Source organism: Ranitomeya variabilis, chromosome 3, assembly GCF_051348905.1.
Source record: "Ranitomeya variabilis isolate aRanVar5 chromosome 3, aRanVar5.hap1, whole genome shotgun sequence".
Taxonomy (NCBI): domain Eukaryota; kingdom Metazoa; phylum Chordata; class Amphibia; order Anura; family Dendrobatidae; genus Ranitomeya; species Ranitomeya variabilis.
Window position 1 is genome coordinate 86729385 of NC_135234.1, and position 17208 is coordinate 86746592.

A 17208-nucleotide genomic window follows, 5' to 3' on the forward strand; every position below is an offset into this window, starting at 1 on the left:
TACAATGACTGCAGCGCATGTCAGGGCCCCGTTGGTGAAACTTGCATCTACTATACATCTATTCTATGGATGTGCCACAAATGTATAAGATGAGAGGACCCGTTTAAAGGAAGGACAGTTTGAGCATCGGGAGTGCTCAAGTATGCATTGAGTATTGCGGGTGCTTGAGAGCCATGCTTAAGTCCCCAACCCGCATGTTTTGAGTCTGTTAGACAGCCAAAAACATTTAGGGTTTGCTTGCCATACACGGGCAATCCCCGCATGTTTATTGTCTGTTTAACAGCGGCAAAACATGTGTGGCGGGAAGAAGAGCATGGCTCTCGAGCACCCGCGATACTCGAAGCATGGCTCTCGAGCACCCGCGATACTCGAAGCATGCCGGAGCACCCGCGATACTCGATGCATGCCGGAGCACCCGCGATACTCGATGCATGCCGGAGCACCCGCGATACTCGATGCATGCCGGAGCACCCGCGATACTCGATGCATGCCGGAGCACCCGCGATACTCGATGCATGCCGGAGCACCCGCGATACTCGATGCATGCCGGAGCACCCGCGATACTCGATGCATGCCGGAGCACCCGCGATACTCGATGCATGCCGGAGCACCCGCGATACTCGATGCATGCCGGAGCACCCGCGATACTCGATGCATGCCGGAGCACCCGCGATACTCGATGCATGCCGGAGCACCCGCGATACTCGATGCATGCCGGAGCACCCGATGCGAATGGCGAGCAGGCTTGGTCATCACTAGTTAACAGTAATCCATCAATGAGTTCGTCTGTTGGTGGGTCCGTAATATTTCTTTGTTCTGAACAATCTTTTAAAGATGGATTTATGATCACCTTTGTTAAATTTTCATTTGGTCATGAATCAGCTTAGATGATCATAGAAAGTGCTACAGGCTTTGCCCAAGGGAATGCATGCTTAAAGGGGTTGATCCTTTTCAGAAAATTCTGGTCCCCGAGTGCAGTTTGTTATAAAACAAACCGCGCTTTATTCAGGTCGCCAGATCCAGCGCGGAGTCTCCGTCTTCACTCCCAGTGTCTGGTATTGGCTGCAGCGCTGATGTCACGTCGACACCCAATCAGTGCGCTCAGCCCATGAAGACGGAACGCCCTGCTCAGAGCGCTAAACTCACCGATAGCGCTCTCGAGGTGATGTCAGTGCTGCAGCCAATACTAAACACTGGGAGCAATGGGGGGGGGGGGGGGGAGAGTCAGCGCTGGACCCAGAGAAGGCAATTTTTTTTTCCTTTTAATTTTTTATAACAAACATAGCCCCAGAAATAAGATTTAATGAAAGGAACCACTGCCTAGCATTGCCTGTAAACCACGTGTGTAAAACGATCCATTACAGACTCACTAATAAATAATTACTATTAAGAAACTGCAGTTTCCCTTTAAATCCAGCTGGAGAATAGGAGACATTAGGAAGGTCATGCTTCTTAAGCCTGGGAACCAATATTTTTGCTTTTCTATACGGTGATTTGTTATGTTTATTGGTTCTTTAAAGCACGAGTAATGTGGCATTAACTACATCCCCTCAGTACATCGATTGCCTGTGTGAAGCGAGGCCCTTAAGCTAGCACTGACAAAACCCATTGATTCATGTAAATATGTGTTATTGATCTCTGGCCAAGTTAGAAACCCTGTTACTTGTAAAAATCAAGGGGGTGACGGAAAAGAAAGAATCATGCCTAAACACTGCTCTCCGAGATCCCTGCGGACATGGCGCTAAACCTAATCCTAGCCGTACAATCATTGTAATGAATATTGGGTCACTCAATCAGCTAAGAAAAGAAAATTACATAAAAGAAGCTTTTATACTAAAAAAAAAAATAAAAAAAAAAATATAAAAGCAGAACAATGCAAGTCACATTACTGCATGGTGTGTTTAAGCACAGAAAATGCCCCCCAACAAAATCCCAGCACAAATACTAAACAAGATGAAAAATATTTTAAAGATTTCTATACCCCAGGAGATCAGTTACGTCACGGACATAGGTCTGTCTATAGACGCCCCCTTACACATTAGGCTAAAGTCTTCAGAGCCCCTGAAACTGGCGAGATCGGCTTATAATCTAATGAGTATGGGGGTCCGCCAACACTCCCCTGACAAATAATGTTGGGGGAAAGAATGAGGCATGTCTGATTTCCATCAGCTGATCCTTTGGTTCTCTGAGTGATAAGCTGCTGACGAGTCTGGTAGCGGCTCTCATAGGAAAAAAAAAAACACAAGAGTACTCAGTTAGCCACCAGCTAATCTGTAGCCCCCATACACATTAGCCAAACCTGCCAACATCAACGATGGGGTCAACCGCTGCTCTAATGTGTATGAGGGCGCCAGCCAACTGGTTGACTTCTTCCCTGACAATCAAGCATGTCCGACTCCAGAATGGCCACTCGTATTGATCTCCCAGAGACAAGCGGCTGTCAGAGATGTCTGTCGGCAGCCTTTTTATAGAGAACACAGGAGTGGGAAAGATGGCAGTGGTAAAGTCAGCCAAATGATCAGCCAAAGCATGGCATAGCTGTAAGCCATCTAATGCGTATGGCAGACTTAGGCTATATGCACACGTTCAGGATTTCTTGCAGAAATTTCCTAAGCAAAACTGAACATTTTCTGCAAGAAATCCGCATGCGTTTTTCTCACGTTTTTGGTGCGTTTTTTTGGGCGGATTTTTCCGGAGGTTCCCAATGCAATAATATACAGTGGGGCAAAAAAGTATTTAGTCAGTCAGCAATAGTGCAAGTTCCACCACTTAAAAAGATGAGAGGCGTCTGTAATTTACATCATAGGTAGACCTCAACTATGGGAGACAAACTGAGCAAAAAAAATCCAGAAAATCACATTGTCTGTTTTTGTATCATTTTATTTGCAAATTATGGTGGAAAATAAGTATTTGGTCAGAAACAAAATTTCATCTCAATACTTTGTAATATATCCTTTGTTGGCAATGACAGAGGTCAAACGTTTTCTGTAAGTCTTCACAAGGTTGCCACACACTGTTGTTGGTATGTTGGCCCATTCCTCCATGCAGATCTCCTCTAGAGCAGTGATGTTTTTGGCTTTTCGCTTGGCAACACGGACTTTCAACTCCCTCCAAAGGTTTTCTATAGGGTTGAGATCTGGAGACTGGCTAGGCCACTCCAGGACCTTGAAATGCTTCTTACGAAGCCACTCCTTCGTTGCCCTGGCGGTGTGCTTTGGATCATTGTCATGTTGAAAGACCCAGCCACGTTTCATCTTCAATGCCCTTGCTGATGGAAGGAGGTTTGCACTCAAAATCTCACGATACATGGCCCATTCATTCTTTCATGTACCCGGATCAGTCGTCCTGGCCCCTTTGCAGAGAAACAGCCCCAAAGCATGATGTTTCCACCACCATGCTTTACAGTAGGTATGGTGTTTGATGGATGCAACTCAGTATTCTTTTTCCTCCAAACACGACAAGTTGTGTTTCTACCAAACAGTTCCAGTTTGGTTTCATCAGACCATAGGACATTCTCCCAAAACTCCTCTGGATCATCCAAATGCTCTCTAGCAAACTTCAGACGGGCCCGGACATGTACTGGCTTAAGCAGTGGGACACATCTGGCACTGCAGGATCTGAGTCCATGGTGGCGTAGTGTGTTACTTATGGTAGGCCTTGTTACATTGGTCCCAGCTCTCTGCAGTTCATTCACTAGGTCCCCCCGCATGGTTCTGGGATTTTTGCTCACCGTTCTTGTGATCATTCTGACCCCACGGGGGTGGGATTTTGCGTGGAGCCCCAGATCGAGGGAGATTATCAGTGGTCTTGAATGTCTTCCATTTTCTAATTATTGCTCCCACTGTTGATTTCTTCACTCCAAGCTGGTTGGCTATTGCAGATTCAGTCTTCCCAGCCTGGTGCAGGGCTACAATTTTGTTTCTGGTGTCCTTTGACAACTCTTTGGTCTTCACCATAGTGGAGTTTGGAGTCAGACTGTTTGAGGGTGTGCACAGGTGTCTTTTTATACTGATAACAGTTTAAACAGGTGCCATTACTACAGGTAATGAGTGGAGGAAAGAGGAGACTCTTAAAGAAGAAGTTACAGGTCTGTGAGAGCCAGAAATCTTGATTGTTTGTTTCTGACCAAATACTTATTTTCCACCATAATATGCAAATAAAATGATAAAAAAACAGACAATGTGATTTTCTGGATTTTTTTTGCTCAGTTTGTCTCCCATAGTTGAGGTCTACCTATGATGTAAATTACAGACGCCTCTCATCTTTTTAAGTGGTGGAACTTGCACTATTGCTGACTGACTAAATACTTTTTTGCCCCACTGTAGTGGGAAATCCGCGAAAAAGCCTCAAAATTAATGTACATGCTGTATTTTTTACCGCGATGCGTTTTTTCGCGGAAAAAAACGCATCATGTGCACAAAAATTGCGGAATGCATTCTAAATGATGGGATGCATAATGTATGCGTTTTTATAGCGGAAAAAAACGCGAAAAATCTGCAACGTGTGCACACAGCCTAAAGAGCATCTGGCTGCAGCAGGATCCTCTCCCTACTTATCCACCTGCAGCAGAACAGAAGGTGTTTAAGGCCCGTTACATAAGTACTCCGCTGACAAATATAGAAAGAATTATCAGCATAATGAGCCCGGTGTTCTCTGCAGGATTTCTATAATCTGCCTTGTTTCCGGATCATGCAGAACATTCGGCTATATGACCACCACTGCGGAAAGGTTAACTGTCATCTTTCATTTAAAGGCATATTCCAAGAATCATCAGATAGGTGGGGTGCTTGATTGCTGGGAGATCCATTACCAGGGTTCCCACCTACAGTGAGAATGACAATTTAAAGGTCCCCATTTGTTTGGTGCGGCAGCTGATCATGTGCTTGCACCTTCAAAGTCTATGGGCCTGACACAAACTAGAATACAGTACTACAGGAGTTAAAGGGGGGTGTCCATATTTAGAAACAGGTTTTTCTTTGCTTACTTAAATAGATGCAATTGAGGCTAAAAATGGCTGCCGATGTATGACCATGTGACCAGACCTGTCCATCAACTGAAACGCTCACATGAGAAAGCGGCTTTTCTATTGGAGGACACTGATTGACAGGCGGCACTAACAAGAGCAGGAGGAGAACCTGGATCCCTGGATAGTAGTAAGTGCCACAAAGTCATGTCACCAACACATCTGATATTATACAGATAATGTCGCCAACCCTATTAACTCACGCTGTAGCCAACAACACACAGTGCAATACAAAGGATATAGGAGGAAAATGGTGCAAGATTTTTAATGAAGCAACTGCAAAAAATGATTTTTATCTTCAATAATATGCATGTAAGAAAAAGCAATGTCCCCCAACGATGGACCATCCCTTCAAGCACATTAACAGACTAATATTCTCTTCAGTAAAGCCCCATCCCCATGGCCACTGAGTGACGACTGCGATGCATACGATGGGATGATATATCTATCTATGGTATCTATATCTATATATATATATATATATATATATATATATATATATATATATATATATATATATATATATATATATATATAGAGTGACGACCGTGATGCATACGATGGGATGATATATCTATTGTGTGTGTGTGTGTGTGTGTGTGTGTGTGTGTGTGTGTGTGTGTGTGTGTGTGTGTGTGTGTGTGTGTGTGTGTGTGTATATATATATATATATATATATATATATATATATATATATATATATATATATATATATATATATATATATATATACATACACACACACAATATATAATAGATACACACTATCTGGGGTAGACATATCTGTATATTTTACCCCATGAACAGTTTGCACCAAAAAGAGTAATAGACGCAGGGACGTGCCAAATATGCAAGTTTACTGCCATAGTGAGAGTGAAAGAAGTGATTGCAAGTCACATTTGGGGGTAGTTATCACCCAGGGGATACACAGATTCGGATATATTGGAATTCAATATGCCCAGCCTTGTCTCACTTGGCATTTTGGGTACTCGCCACACACCAGGGGCATTTGGTTGTGAACCACCTTCAAATATGAAATTTGCTGTTGAATCAAACTGTGCAGCAAAAGGGAAATAGTTGACTTGTGCTGCATAGAGGACGGCTGACTTATGAGCCCCCCCTACAAACGCAATCTCTGTGCACTGCAAGGATTCACCAGTTTCTGGGCTGGAATCGGGGGGTATATATGAGTTATACATACTCCCGGCCAAGGCCCGCCCACTGGGCGCAACTTCGCTCAATAGAAGTGTATAGCACTGTGTATAGTACTTATAATTGCTAATTTTGTATTTCTACCCATCTAATTCTTCTCCATTAGGTCTATGAGATCACATGATTACAAACTGACTTAGCTGAATCCTTCTAAGATCTATGTAGAAACAGGAGGTACATTTTCTCTGCACAAGTCATGAGCCTCTGCAAAAGTGCCTGGCAGGTGGAGGCGGGAGCAGCTGGGTCAGAAGTTGAAGAGAGGGATGATTTATGCAGGGACAAGAGACTTCCTGTTTGTACATACAGCAGAGAAAACAGAAGCATTAACTGGATAGAAAGGCAAAATGAACAATTGTAAGTACACAGTGCTGTATAATATGATGACTGCAATATATTAAGAGGATAAAAACTTTTATGGGAGGAGTGCTTCTTTAAGATATGACTAGGGCCCGTTTCACACATCTGATATTCACGATTCCAAGTATGGAGAGACTGAGGGTCTACTGACAAGAGCTTTACATCTATTTCGGTCTATGATGCGGCCAAGTTGGGTCAATAGACTGAGGGCCAGTGTAGATGTAGATGGCCAGAAGTGATGACTCCTACCATGGGGGTGTATACAGATAGAGAGGGGGCTGACAGCACTCACTCATCGGGGCGCCCGTTCCATGTCCAGGGAACCTTCCTGGATATCCACGAACAGTAAAAAAGAGGTGAACAGCGCTCCAGCCAGGTGTATGAATATCAAAAAGAGGTCTTTATTGAACCATAAAAAGCAACGTTTCGACCACCATTTGGTCATGCTTGAAAAAGACCAAATGGTGGTCGAAACGTTGCTTTTTATGGCTCAATAAAGACCTCTTTTTGATATTCATACACCTGGCTGGAGCGCTGTTCACCTCTTTTTTATTATTTTTTCCTACCATGGGGGTATCAGCCAGTGAAAGGGTCTTGTCCATAGTGTCTCAGTATTTGCAATGGTGAGGCCACATGCCGTATATGCTTAAGATCCACATATGGCTCCCAAGCTACTGGTACAGAAACAACGCCATACACAATAGCCCAATTCCACACACAAAGTATAGAATTTTTCATATTGTTATTAGTGATTTTGTTTGCAGTTTTTTTTTTTTTTTGAGGGAATGGGGACCAAATCCGATACATTATTAGATATAAAAGACAGACATTTCCATTTATCACACACAGTCAAGAAAAAAAGGGAACTTACCGATGAGCTCTAACGGAATTGACCATGCCGGGGGTATCCAGAAGAATCTAAAGATAACATAGGTGATAAGTAATTTCTCGGCCAGTGCCACCTAGTACAACACTCAGCACTGCACGCATTGCCCTCACACATATTAATGAGAGATGTAATTACTGCACAGGATCTTATAGGCATTTCTGGATACCTCTCAAACTTCCACTCGGACTCAGCTTGGAAAGTACAGCAGTGACTGGAGTTAGGCTCCAGTCACTGCAGGTAGAGACAGGCGTCACCTATGCAACTTAGCTGGCATTTACTGGGTGTCAGGGAAGCTCAGCCACTGAGCCCCCTCCGTACACCCAGCACTGACATACAGGTACACAATTTTGTGCCAAGAACTAAAGAAATAAAGAATATGAAAACAGTGGCAAATGGTACAAGACTAACAAAAAATAAATATACGGTACTACTTACATTACTGTGCAAAAGTTTTAGGCAAGTGTGGAAAAAATACTGCAAAGTATGCTTTCCATAACAGAAGTATTAAATTGTTTATTTTTATCAAATAAAAAAATGAAAAGTCAATGAACAAAAGAGAAATCTAAACCACATCAATACTTGCTATGACCACTGTTAATCTTCAAAACCACATCAATTTTCCTAGGTACACTTGCAGAGTTTTTAAAGGAACTCAGGGAGGAGGTTCTTCCTTACATCTTGGTAAACTAACCACAGATTTTTGGATGTCGCTAGTGCAAATCCTTCTGTAACTACATGTAATGACAGACAGACTGGATGATGCAGAGATCAGGGCTCTGTGGGGTCATATCATGATCACCAGGACTCCTTGTTCTTCTTTATACTGAGGATAGTCCTTTACGACATTAGCTGTATGTTCAGTGTCATTGTTCTGCTACAGTTTGGAGCCAGATGCCTCTCTGATGATATTACTTGATGGAGAAGTATCTGCCTGTAGTTCCAGGATTGAGGACACCATTAATCATGAGCAAATCCCCAACAACATTTTCTGAAAGGCAGCCACAAACTTGTGAAGACCCCCCCACACACCATGCTTCACTGGTGCCTGCGGATACTCAGCATTTTAGGAACAACCTGTCTTCTTTAGCAGGCCAAATATTTCACATTTTGACTAATCAGTCCAAAGCACCTGCTGCCATTTTTCCACCTGCCAGTTCCTATGTTTTTCTGAATTGTTGAGTGACTTGGTCTTGTTGCTTTGCTGCAGATATGGCTTTTGGCTGCAATTCTTTGATGAAGACCACTTCTGGCTAGGTTTCTCTGAACAGTAGATGGGTGTAGCTGGGTCCCACTGGCTTCTGCCAGTCCTGAGCTGATTGCACTGCTGAACATCTTCTGATTTTGTACTGAAGTATGAGGTGTCATCTGCTGCATGAAGTTTTCTTGGCTGACCACTGTGTCTATGGTCCTCACTGTTGCCCATTTCTTGAAGTCCTCAATGCTGAGAAATACAGGCAGATACTTATCTATCATATAATGCCATCAGGGAGGCTTCTGGTTGGTTCCAAATTTATTCTGCAACAAGACAACGATCTCAAACATACAGCCAGTGTCATTAAGAACAATCTTCAGTATAAAGAAGAACAAGGAATCCTGGAAGTGATGATATGGCCCCACAGAGCCCTGATCTCAACAACATCAAGACTTTCTAAGATTACATGGTGATAAAGAAGGATTTGTACAAGCATACATCCAGAGAAGACATGTGGTCAATTCTCCAAGATTTTTAGAAAAAACGCTCTGCGAAGTTTCTTCAAAAACTGTACCTAGAAATATTGATTAAAAAAAAAAAATCCAGAAATTGATAACAAGCACATCGGTTCCCGAAAGATTGCATAAACAATGGTCATTTAAAAATATAACTTTATTGAATGTAAATATACGTCAGCTCCCTAACTTTGATGTGGACTCGCACAAGGAACCCGCATCTTTCCCAGAAAATTATGGCTGATTTAAAGGGAACCTGTCACCCCGTTTTTTGAAGATGAGCTAAAAATAGCGTTAAATAGGGGCAGAGCTGGGCGTTACATTAGTGTCTTTGTGTGCCTTTATTACCCACCTATGCTGCCGAAAATCCTTTGCAAAGTCGCCGTTTTGTGCTGTCACTCACGCTGGTTTGGTCCTATGGGCGTGGTGACATCGCTGTTTCTCCCCCAGATCAGGCTCATCATTACGTTGGTGGCGTAGTGGTGTTCGCATGTCCAACAGAGAATATCCACTGCCCAGGTGATGAAAAAGAGCGCGATCTGCGCTATTCAGCTGTTTACCGGTGGGCGCGGCCATCTTTCTGTGGCCGCGCGTGCGCAGATGGAGCGCTCTGCTGCCCGGGGCTTCAGGAAAATGGCCGCCGCGATCTCCATCTGCGCACGCGCGGCATCCCGCGGCCATTTTCCTGAAGCCCCGGGAAGCAGAGCGCTCCATCTGCGCACGCGCGGCAGAAGAAAGATGGCCGCGCCCACCAGTAAACGGCTGAATAGCGCAGATCGCGCTCTTTTTCATCACCTGGGCAGTGGATATTCTCTGTTGGACATGCGCACACCACTACGCCACCAACGTAATGATGAGCCTGATCTGGGGGAGAAACAGCGCTGTCACCACGCCCATAGGACCAGACCAGCGTGAGTGACAGCACAAAACGGCGACTTTGCAAAGGTATTTCGGCAGCATAGGTGGGTAATAAAGGCACACAAAAGACACTAATGTAACGCCCAGCTCTGCCCCTATTTAACGCTATTTTTAGCTCATCTTCAAAAAACGGGGTGACAGGTTCCCTTTAAGCCATCATCTGCCTCTTAACAGCCGTGGGTGGATTGGTGCTCTGCCCGTTGCTGTTAACGTGTTAAATCTCACTGTTTTCTTTGACAGCGGTATTTAACACACGTCGGCAGAAGAGGCGTCATTCCACGTAACCATTGGTGACCCAAATAGGTGATCACAGGGTGCTGATGGGTTGCCATGACAGTCGAGGGTCTCCGAAAGACCCCCGTGCCCGTCATTACGATCCCTCTGCCAAAGCCAGCGTTTACCTGACATTCATAGGAGATTGTGCATCAGCACTGCTATGTATAGCACAAGTAATCAGATGATCGCAGAGTCTAATCCCCTGAGGAGAGTATTACATACAGTAAAAAAATGAAAAAAAGCTCCCCGCCCCCCCAAAAAATAAACAGAAAATGTTCAAATCACACCTCATTTGTCCCATTAAAAAATAAATAAAAGTACACATATTTGGTATCGCTGAGTTCATAAAAGTCTGATCTATCAAAATCTAAAATATATTAATCCAATTGATAAATTGCATAATGAGGAAAAAAATTGAAACTCCAAAATTACAGGGGGGTTTTAGCCATCGCAACATTGCAATAAAAGGTGAATAAAACATCTTATTGACCTAAAATGGTATCAATTAAAGGGAACCTGTCACCCCCCTTCCACCACCTCAGTCGTTTCAAACTAAAAGAGCCACCTTGTGCAGCAGTAATGCTGCATTCTGACAAGGTGGCTCTTTTAGTTCTGGGTGCTTGTAACTAGAGAATTAATCCGTTTTATAATTTGTCAGAAATACCTGGTCTTCAGTCAAGGAGGCCGGCGTTTCCCCCTGCTTCAGACGTCACACAGCCGTCACTCACATCTTCTTGGCGCCGCCTCCTCAGCGCTGTTTTCAAAGTAGCCGGCGCCTGCGCTCTTTTCTCCTGCCTGGTGCAGGCGCAGTGAGCGCTGCCCATCTTTCCTCATATGCAGCCCAGCTGACTGCGCCTGTGCGGCCGCCCTGCCTGTGAATCCCAGCCCCGCAATGTGAGTAAATCATAAGTCACTGCGGGGCTGGGATTCACAGGCAGGGCGGCCGCACAGGCGCAGTCAGCTGGGCTGCATATGAGGAAAGAGGGGCAGCGCTCACTGCGCCTGCACCAGGCAGGAAAAAAGAGCGCAGGCGCCGGCTATATTCAAAACAGCGCTGAGGAGGCGGCGCCCGGCGCCAAGAAGATGTGAGTGACGGCTGTGCGGCGTCTGAAGCAGGGGGGAAACGCCGGCCCACTTGACTGAGAACCAGGTATTTCTGACAAATTATAAAACTGATTATTTCTCTAGTTACAGCACCCAGAACTAAAAGAGCCACCTTGTCAGAATGCAGCATTACTGCTGCACAAAGTGGCTCTTTTAGTTTGAAACGACTGGGGGGGTGACAGGTTCCCTTTAAAACATAACCTCAGGGCGCAAAAAATGAGCCCTCACATAACCTCATATTCTGACAATTGAAAGTGTTACAGGTCTCGGAAAATAGCAACACAAGCAAATTTTATTATTTTTTTTTTTAACAAATTTCCAATTTTTTTCACCACTTAATTAAAAAAAAGAAAAAAAGTATGTGTTTGGTATCTGCATGGTCGTACAGAGAAAAAAAGCAGAGATGGTTACCTGCTGAAGCCTCCAAACAAATGCACCAGCAGGGCGCAGCGGACCAGATAAATGATGGCAAAAATACAGGTGCAAAAAATACCGATGAAACAACCACTTTCAATCCAGTATTGGTTGTTTGGCATTAGTGCACAAAAAGAAAAGAGATACTAGTCTGTATGTGGCATTGTTCACACAAGCAATGCAGAGCATCTGGTCTACAGCCTATTATTAACGCACATACAGGCGGGCTGCCCAGTGCTACAAAATGCATGCTGTGTGAATAGAGGCCTACAGTTTACAGAGCCATCTTGGTCCGACTGCGCCCTGCTAGGTAAAGTGTGTCTGTGAGCTTTTACTCAATGTTTAGCGTTAGGACTGGCAAAATGTAAGGAACCTTGACGTGGGTTGCCAGCTTACATATTGAGGCCCCAATATAAACTAATACCTTACATACATTGATATGTGGTTTTTTTTGCACTTTATCTTGCAGGGCGCAGTCGGACCAAGATGGCTCTGTAAACTGTAGGCCTCCATTCACACAGCATGCATTTTGTAGCACTGGGCAGCCCGCCTGTATGTGCGTTAGTAATAGGCTGTAGACCAGATGCTCTGCATTGCTTGTGTGAACAATGCCACATACAGACTATTATCGTTTATCTTTTTGTGCACTAATGCCAAACAACCAATACTGGATTGAAAGTGGTTGTTTCATTGGTATTTTTTGCACCTGTGTTTTTGCCATCATTTATCAGGTCCGCTGCATTTGTTTGGAGGCTTCAGCAGGTAATCATCTCTGCTTTTTTCTCTGTGATTTTTTTCAATTTTTTGGAGGATTTTTAAGTCCTCTTTTTGTGTCTGTGAGCTTTTACTCAATATCTGCGTGACTGTACTGACCTGGAGAATAATAATGCCTGGTCAGTTGTACCGTATAGTAAACATGGTAAATGAAAAAAAAATTAAATGTTTTTTTTTTTTTAAATTTTCAATGCACTACATTTTTTTTCCCGCTTCACCGTACATCACAAGATAAAATGAATGGTGTTAAATATAAGGGGTTAAATATCTTGTATACTAACACAAGTGTACCCAGAAGAATTCATGCTGTTTTGAAGGCAAAAAGCGGTCACACCAAATATTGATTTAATTTAGATTTTTCTATTATTCATTCATTTTGCCAATTGATAAAAATAAACTTGAGAAAGCCTTGTTACTTTGGAGCATCTATTCTCCACCTGTGTAAACGTTCTGCACAGCACTGTATCTCTTCATGGGCATTTCTGGTGGTCCTCTAGGTCTGCATTTACAAGCTTCTAGCATGAGACCACTGCCGCCATCACTGATCTTAAGCACGGATCAGTACGGTACTTACAATCTGGGTGTCTCCTTCTGTGAGAATCCCTTGTGCTTTGCAGCGTGTGGTGTGGACTTTACAGGATACAGGAAAAAGCTACACAAGAGTATTTACACCATTAGAATGGCAGTCATATGGTAAAACACCTAAAATATAAAAGCCTTTACAAACTGTAGGTTAATATTAAATTAGAAAATTCTGACAAGAATGGCGCAGACAACTTCACTATTTGCTGCCAGTAGTAACTATTGACAGTGAGGGTGATCAATGAGTGGAACAGGCGGCCACGAGAGGTGGTGAGTTCTCCTTCAATGGAAGTCTTCAAACAGAGACTGGACAGATGTCTGGGATGATTTAGTGAATCCTGCATTGAGCAGGGGGTTGGACCAGATGACCGAGGAGGTCACTTCCAACTCTAACATTCTATGATTCTATTCTTCCCTTTACAGGATGCTCCTGATTTTTTTGCCCTATTCCTCTCCTCCTAAGCCTAATTAACCAACAGAGACTTTATAAAAGGGAACCTGTCAACAGGTTTTCCCAATGTAAAGTACAACCAGTACAGAGGAGACGCTGGATCAAGAACAGAGATGCCCATCGGACCGGACCATGCCGTCTGCGAGTATAAGAGAACCTCATTATTATGCCTTACAAAGGGGATTGGGGACATACAGACAGAATACCCAAATGCTGTAGAAGAGGGTTTAAAGATGCTGGCCATATTTACATGGGGAAAACGTGGTGACGGGTTCCCTTTAAAGACTCATCTGTTGAAGCTAAAGAAAGCTTTGTAATAAAGGACCCAAGATAGCTCTTCTCTATGGAAAGATTTTGCTGCAGCTACAAGGCCAGAAAACACATTACCCAGCTGCAGCAGAACCACTAAGGCAAAAGAAGGCTCCAGGTCAGTCAGTGATTTATATGAAGACCCCTCTTTTCAAAATGTACTGAACCCTCCATAGCCTCATGTTGCAACAATGCCAGACAACCCCACAATGACATCCTAAAGAGGCATTTCCAGAATCACAACCTCTCCCTTGCTTCAGTCTGCATGCAGAAGGCTGCACTGCTCCATTCAACAAGGAGGGACATAGGACCCCCGTTCTCCTGACTGCTGTGGGTTTCACTACTCGAACATGTATCACTCTAGTTTGCGACACTGTGAATACGCCTTTTAACTGTTCACAGTAATGGACATATAACAAGAATATAACTCTGGTCTCTTATGCTCTTTACCTTTCTGCCCAGAAGCTGGTTGGATAAAGTCGATTTTCCTGCATTGGGAGCCCCTATAATAGCAAGTTTGAGCACTTTGGAGTTCTCTGGCTGGTCGGGGGCATTCAATAATAAACTGTCTTGATCAGCTGCAAACAGAGAATTACGATTTTTATGAACTGGAGCAAACTACGAAAGACGACAAATGGGAGGTAAAACATTACTTATAACGATGACCTTAGATGAAAGGGGACCAAACCCAATCCTCACAAAAATATCTAATGTGTATGGGAGCTGCCCGAATGTCTTACAATAGTAGAGGACCCTTTTAGGCTATGGGATATAAGTTACTGCAAGAAAAATATAGTAATAAGTTACACCCCATGAAAAGGTATTCAGCAGCGGCGGGCTGAATGTGTGAACTAGAAAGAGGGTTCCCCCTTAGTTTCCCCCATTAGTGCTGTATCTGCCTCTAAGCCTTCTCAGCTCTTATTAGAGAAATCTATGTAAGCAAACCTGTATTTTTAAGAACATAGCGCACCTTCTGCCATGAATTTCTGCTAGTCACTGATGCAGCACCTACTCGCAGGGCAGTCACACTGAATCGGCTGGAATCACTCCCAGGGAGGTGCTGGCAGACTTAACAAGGAAAATCTTGCTCACATGCTTCTTTATTGTCTCTTTTTGCAAACTGTTGATTTTTTTATTAAGGTTTCATAGGATGAACCATACGATTGGGTTTTGAAAAACATTCATGAAAACTTTTGTCTTATAAAATATAACAACGGAGATAGTAAGATAGACGACAAGGGGAGCGAAGGGTTAGAAATGAGCCCAAGAGGGAGTTAAATCTATATAGCACGTATAGATTATGGATCCTATATTCTACATATCGTGGCCAGATGGTCTCAGATTTGTCCAGCTTGTCAGATAGTTTTTCATTAATCAGGTACCAAGAGATGAGTCTTTTTACTTCCGAGAGGTCAAGCCCTGGTTTTCTCCAAGCTGAGGAAATAGTGTTTTTACTAACAAGAAAAATGAAGGAAATAAGGTTGGAAAAGTTTGGAATGAGTATTTAATAAAGCCTCTCGGCGTGGTTTTCTATAAATTATGGCCTAATCCAAAGTTTATGGGCCCTGCAATTCTGTCAGATAATACTCAGTTTCTTCCTGAAAATGATTGCAAACACAAATTCTTTCGTATTATTATCTTCATTTAATTTGTCTTAAATGAAAAAACACAAAAAGAATTGTCCTAAAGCCAAATTGGACATAATTCCACACCAAACATAAAAAAAGGGGTGGACAAAAGTATTGGCACTGTTCGAAAAATCATGTGATGCTTCTCTAATTAGTGTAATTAACAGCACCTGTAACTTACCTGTGGCACCTAACAGGTGTTGGCAATAACTAAATCACACTTGCAGCCAGTTGACATGGATTAAAGTTGATTCAACCTCTGTCCTGTGTCCTTGTGTGTACCACATTGAGCATGGAGAAAAGAAAGAAGACCAAAGAACTGTCTGAGGACTTGAGAAACCAAATTGTGAGGAAGCAAGAGCAATCTCAAGGCTACAAGTCCATCTCCAACTACCTGAATGTTCCTGTGTCTACCGTGCGCAGTGTCATCAAGAAGTTTAAAGCCCATGGCACTGTGGCTAACCTCCCTTGATGTGGACGGAAAAGAAAAATTGTTGGATTAAGAACCTCAACTAACATCCAAACAAGTTCAAGCTGCCCTGCAGTCTGAGGGTACAACAGTGTCAACCCGTACTATCCGTCGGCGTCTGAATGAAAAGGGACTGTATGGTAGGAGACCCAGGAAGACCCCACTTCTTACACCGAGACATAAAAAAGCCAGGCTGGAGTTTGCCAAAACTTACCTGAAAAAGCCTAAAACATTTTGGAAGAATGTTCTCTGGTCAGATGAGACAAAAGTAGAGCTTTTTGGGCAAAGGCATCAACAGAGTTTACAGGAGAAAAAAAAGAGGCATTCAAAGAAAAGAACACGGTCCCTACAGTCAAACATGGCAGAGGTTCCCTGATGTTTTGGGGTTGCTTTGCTGCCTCTGGCACTGGACTGCTTGACCGTGTGCATGGCATTATGAAGTCTGAAGACTACCAACAAATTTTGCAGCATAATGTAGGGCCCAGTGTGAGAAAGCTGGGTCTCCCTCAGAGGTCATGGGTCTTCCAGCAGGACAATGACCCAAAACACACTTCAAAAAGCACTAGAAAATGGTTTGAGAGAAAGCACTGGAGACTTCTAAGGTGGCCAGCAATGAGTCCAGACCTGAATCCCATAGAACACCTGTGGAGAGATATAAAAATGGCAGTTTGGAGAAGGCACCCTTCAAATATCAGGGACCTGGAGCAGTTTGCCAAAGAAGAATGGTCTAAAATTCCAGCAGAGCATTGTAAGAAACTCATTGATGGTTACCGGAAACGGTTGGTCGCAGTTATTTTGGCTAAAGGTTGTGCAACCAAGTATTAGGCTGAGGGTGCCAATACTTTAATACTTTTGTCTAGCCCATTTTTGGAGTTTTGTGTGAAATGATCAATGTTTTACTTTTTGCTTCATTCTCTTTTGTGTTTTTTCATTTAAGACAAATTAAATAAAGATAATAATACCAAAGAATTTGTGTTTGCAATCATTTTCAGGAGGAAACTGAGTATTATCTAACAGAATTGCAGGGGTGTGAATACTTTTGGCCATGACTGTACATGTGTCCTATAGACTGACATCTTCTAAAACATTGGGTGG

The 17208-nt window shown here is 43.3% G+C and overlaps 1 protein-coding gene across 1 annotated transcript in view; it reads right to left on the reverse strand.

Annotated features, from left to right (window-relative positions):
• ERAL1 (Era like 12S mitochondrial rRNA chaperone 1) overlaps positions 1-17208 on the reverse strand; it is a 54700-nt gene that overhangs the window by 33052 nt on the left and 4440 nt on the right. Inside the window, exons 3-5 of the mRNA XM_077294329.1 lie at positions 14467-14594; positions 13249-13326; positions 7464-7510 (exon numbers count right to left, since the gene is read on the reverse strand). Coding sequence (XP_077150444.1) covers positions 7464-7510; positions 13249-13326; positions 14467-14594 — 253 coding nt within the window. The remainder of the gene's footprint in view (positions 1-7463; positions 7511-13248; positions 13327-14466; positions 14595-17208) is intronic.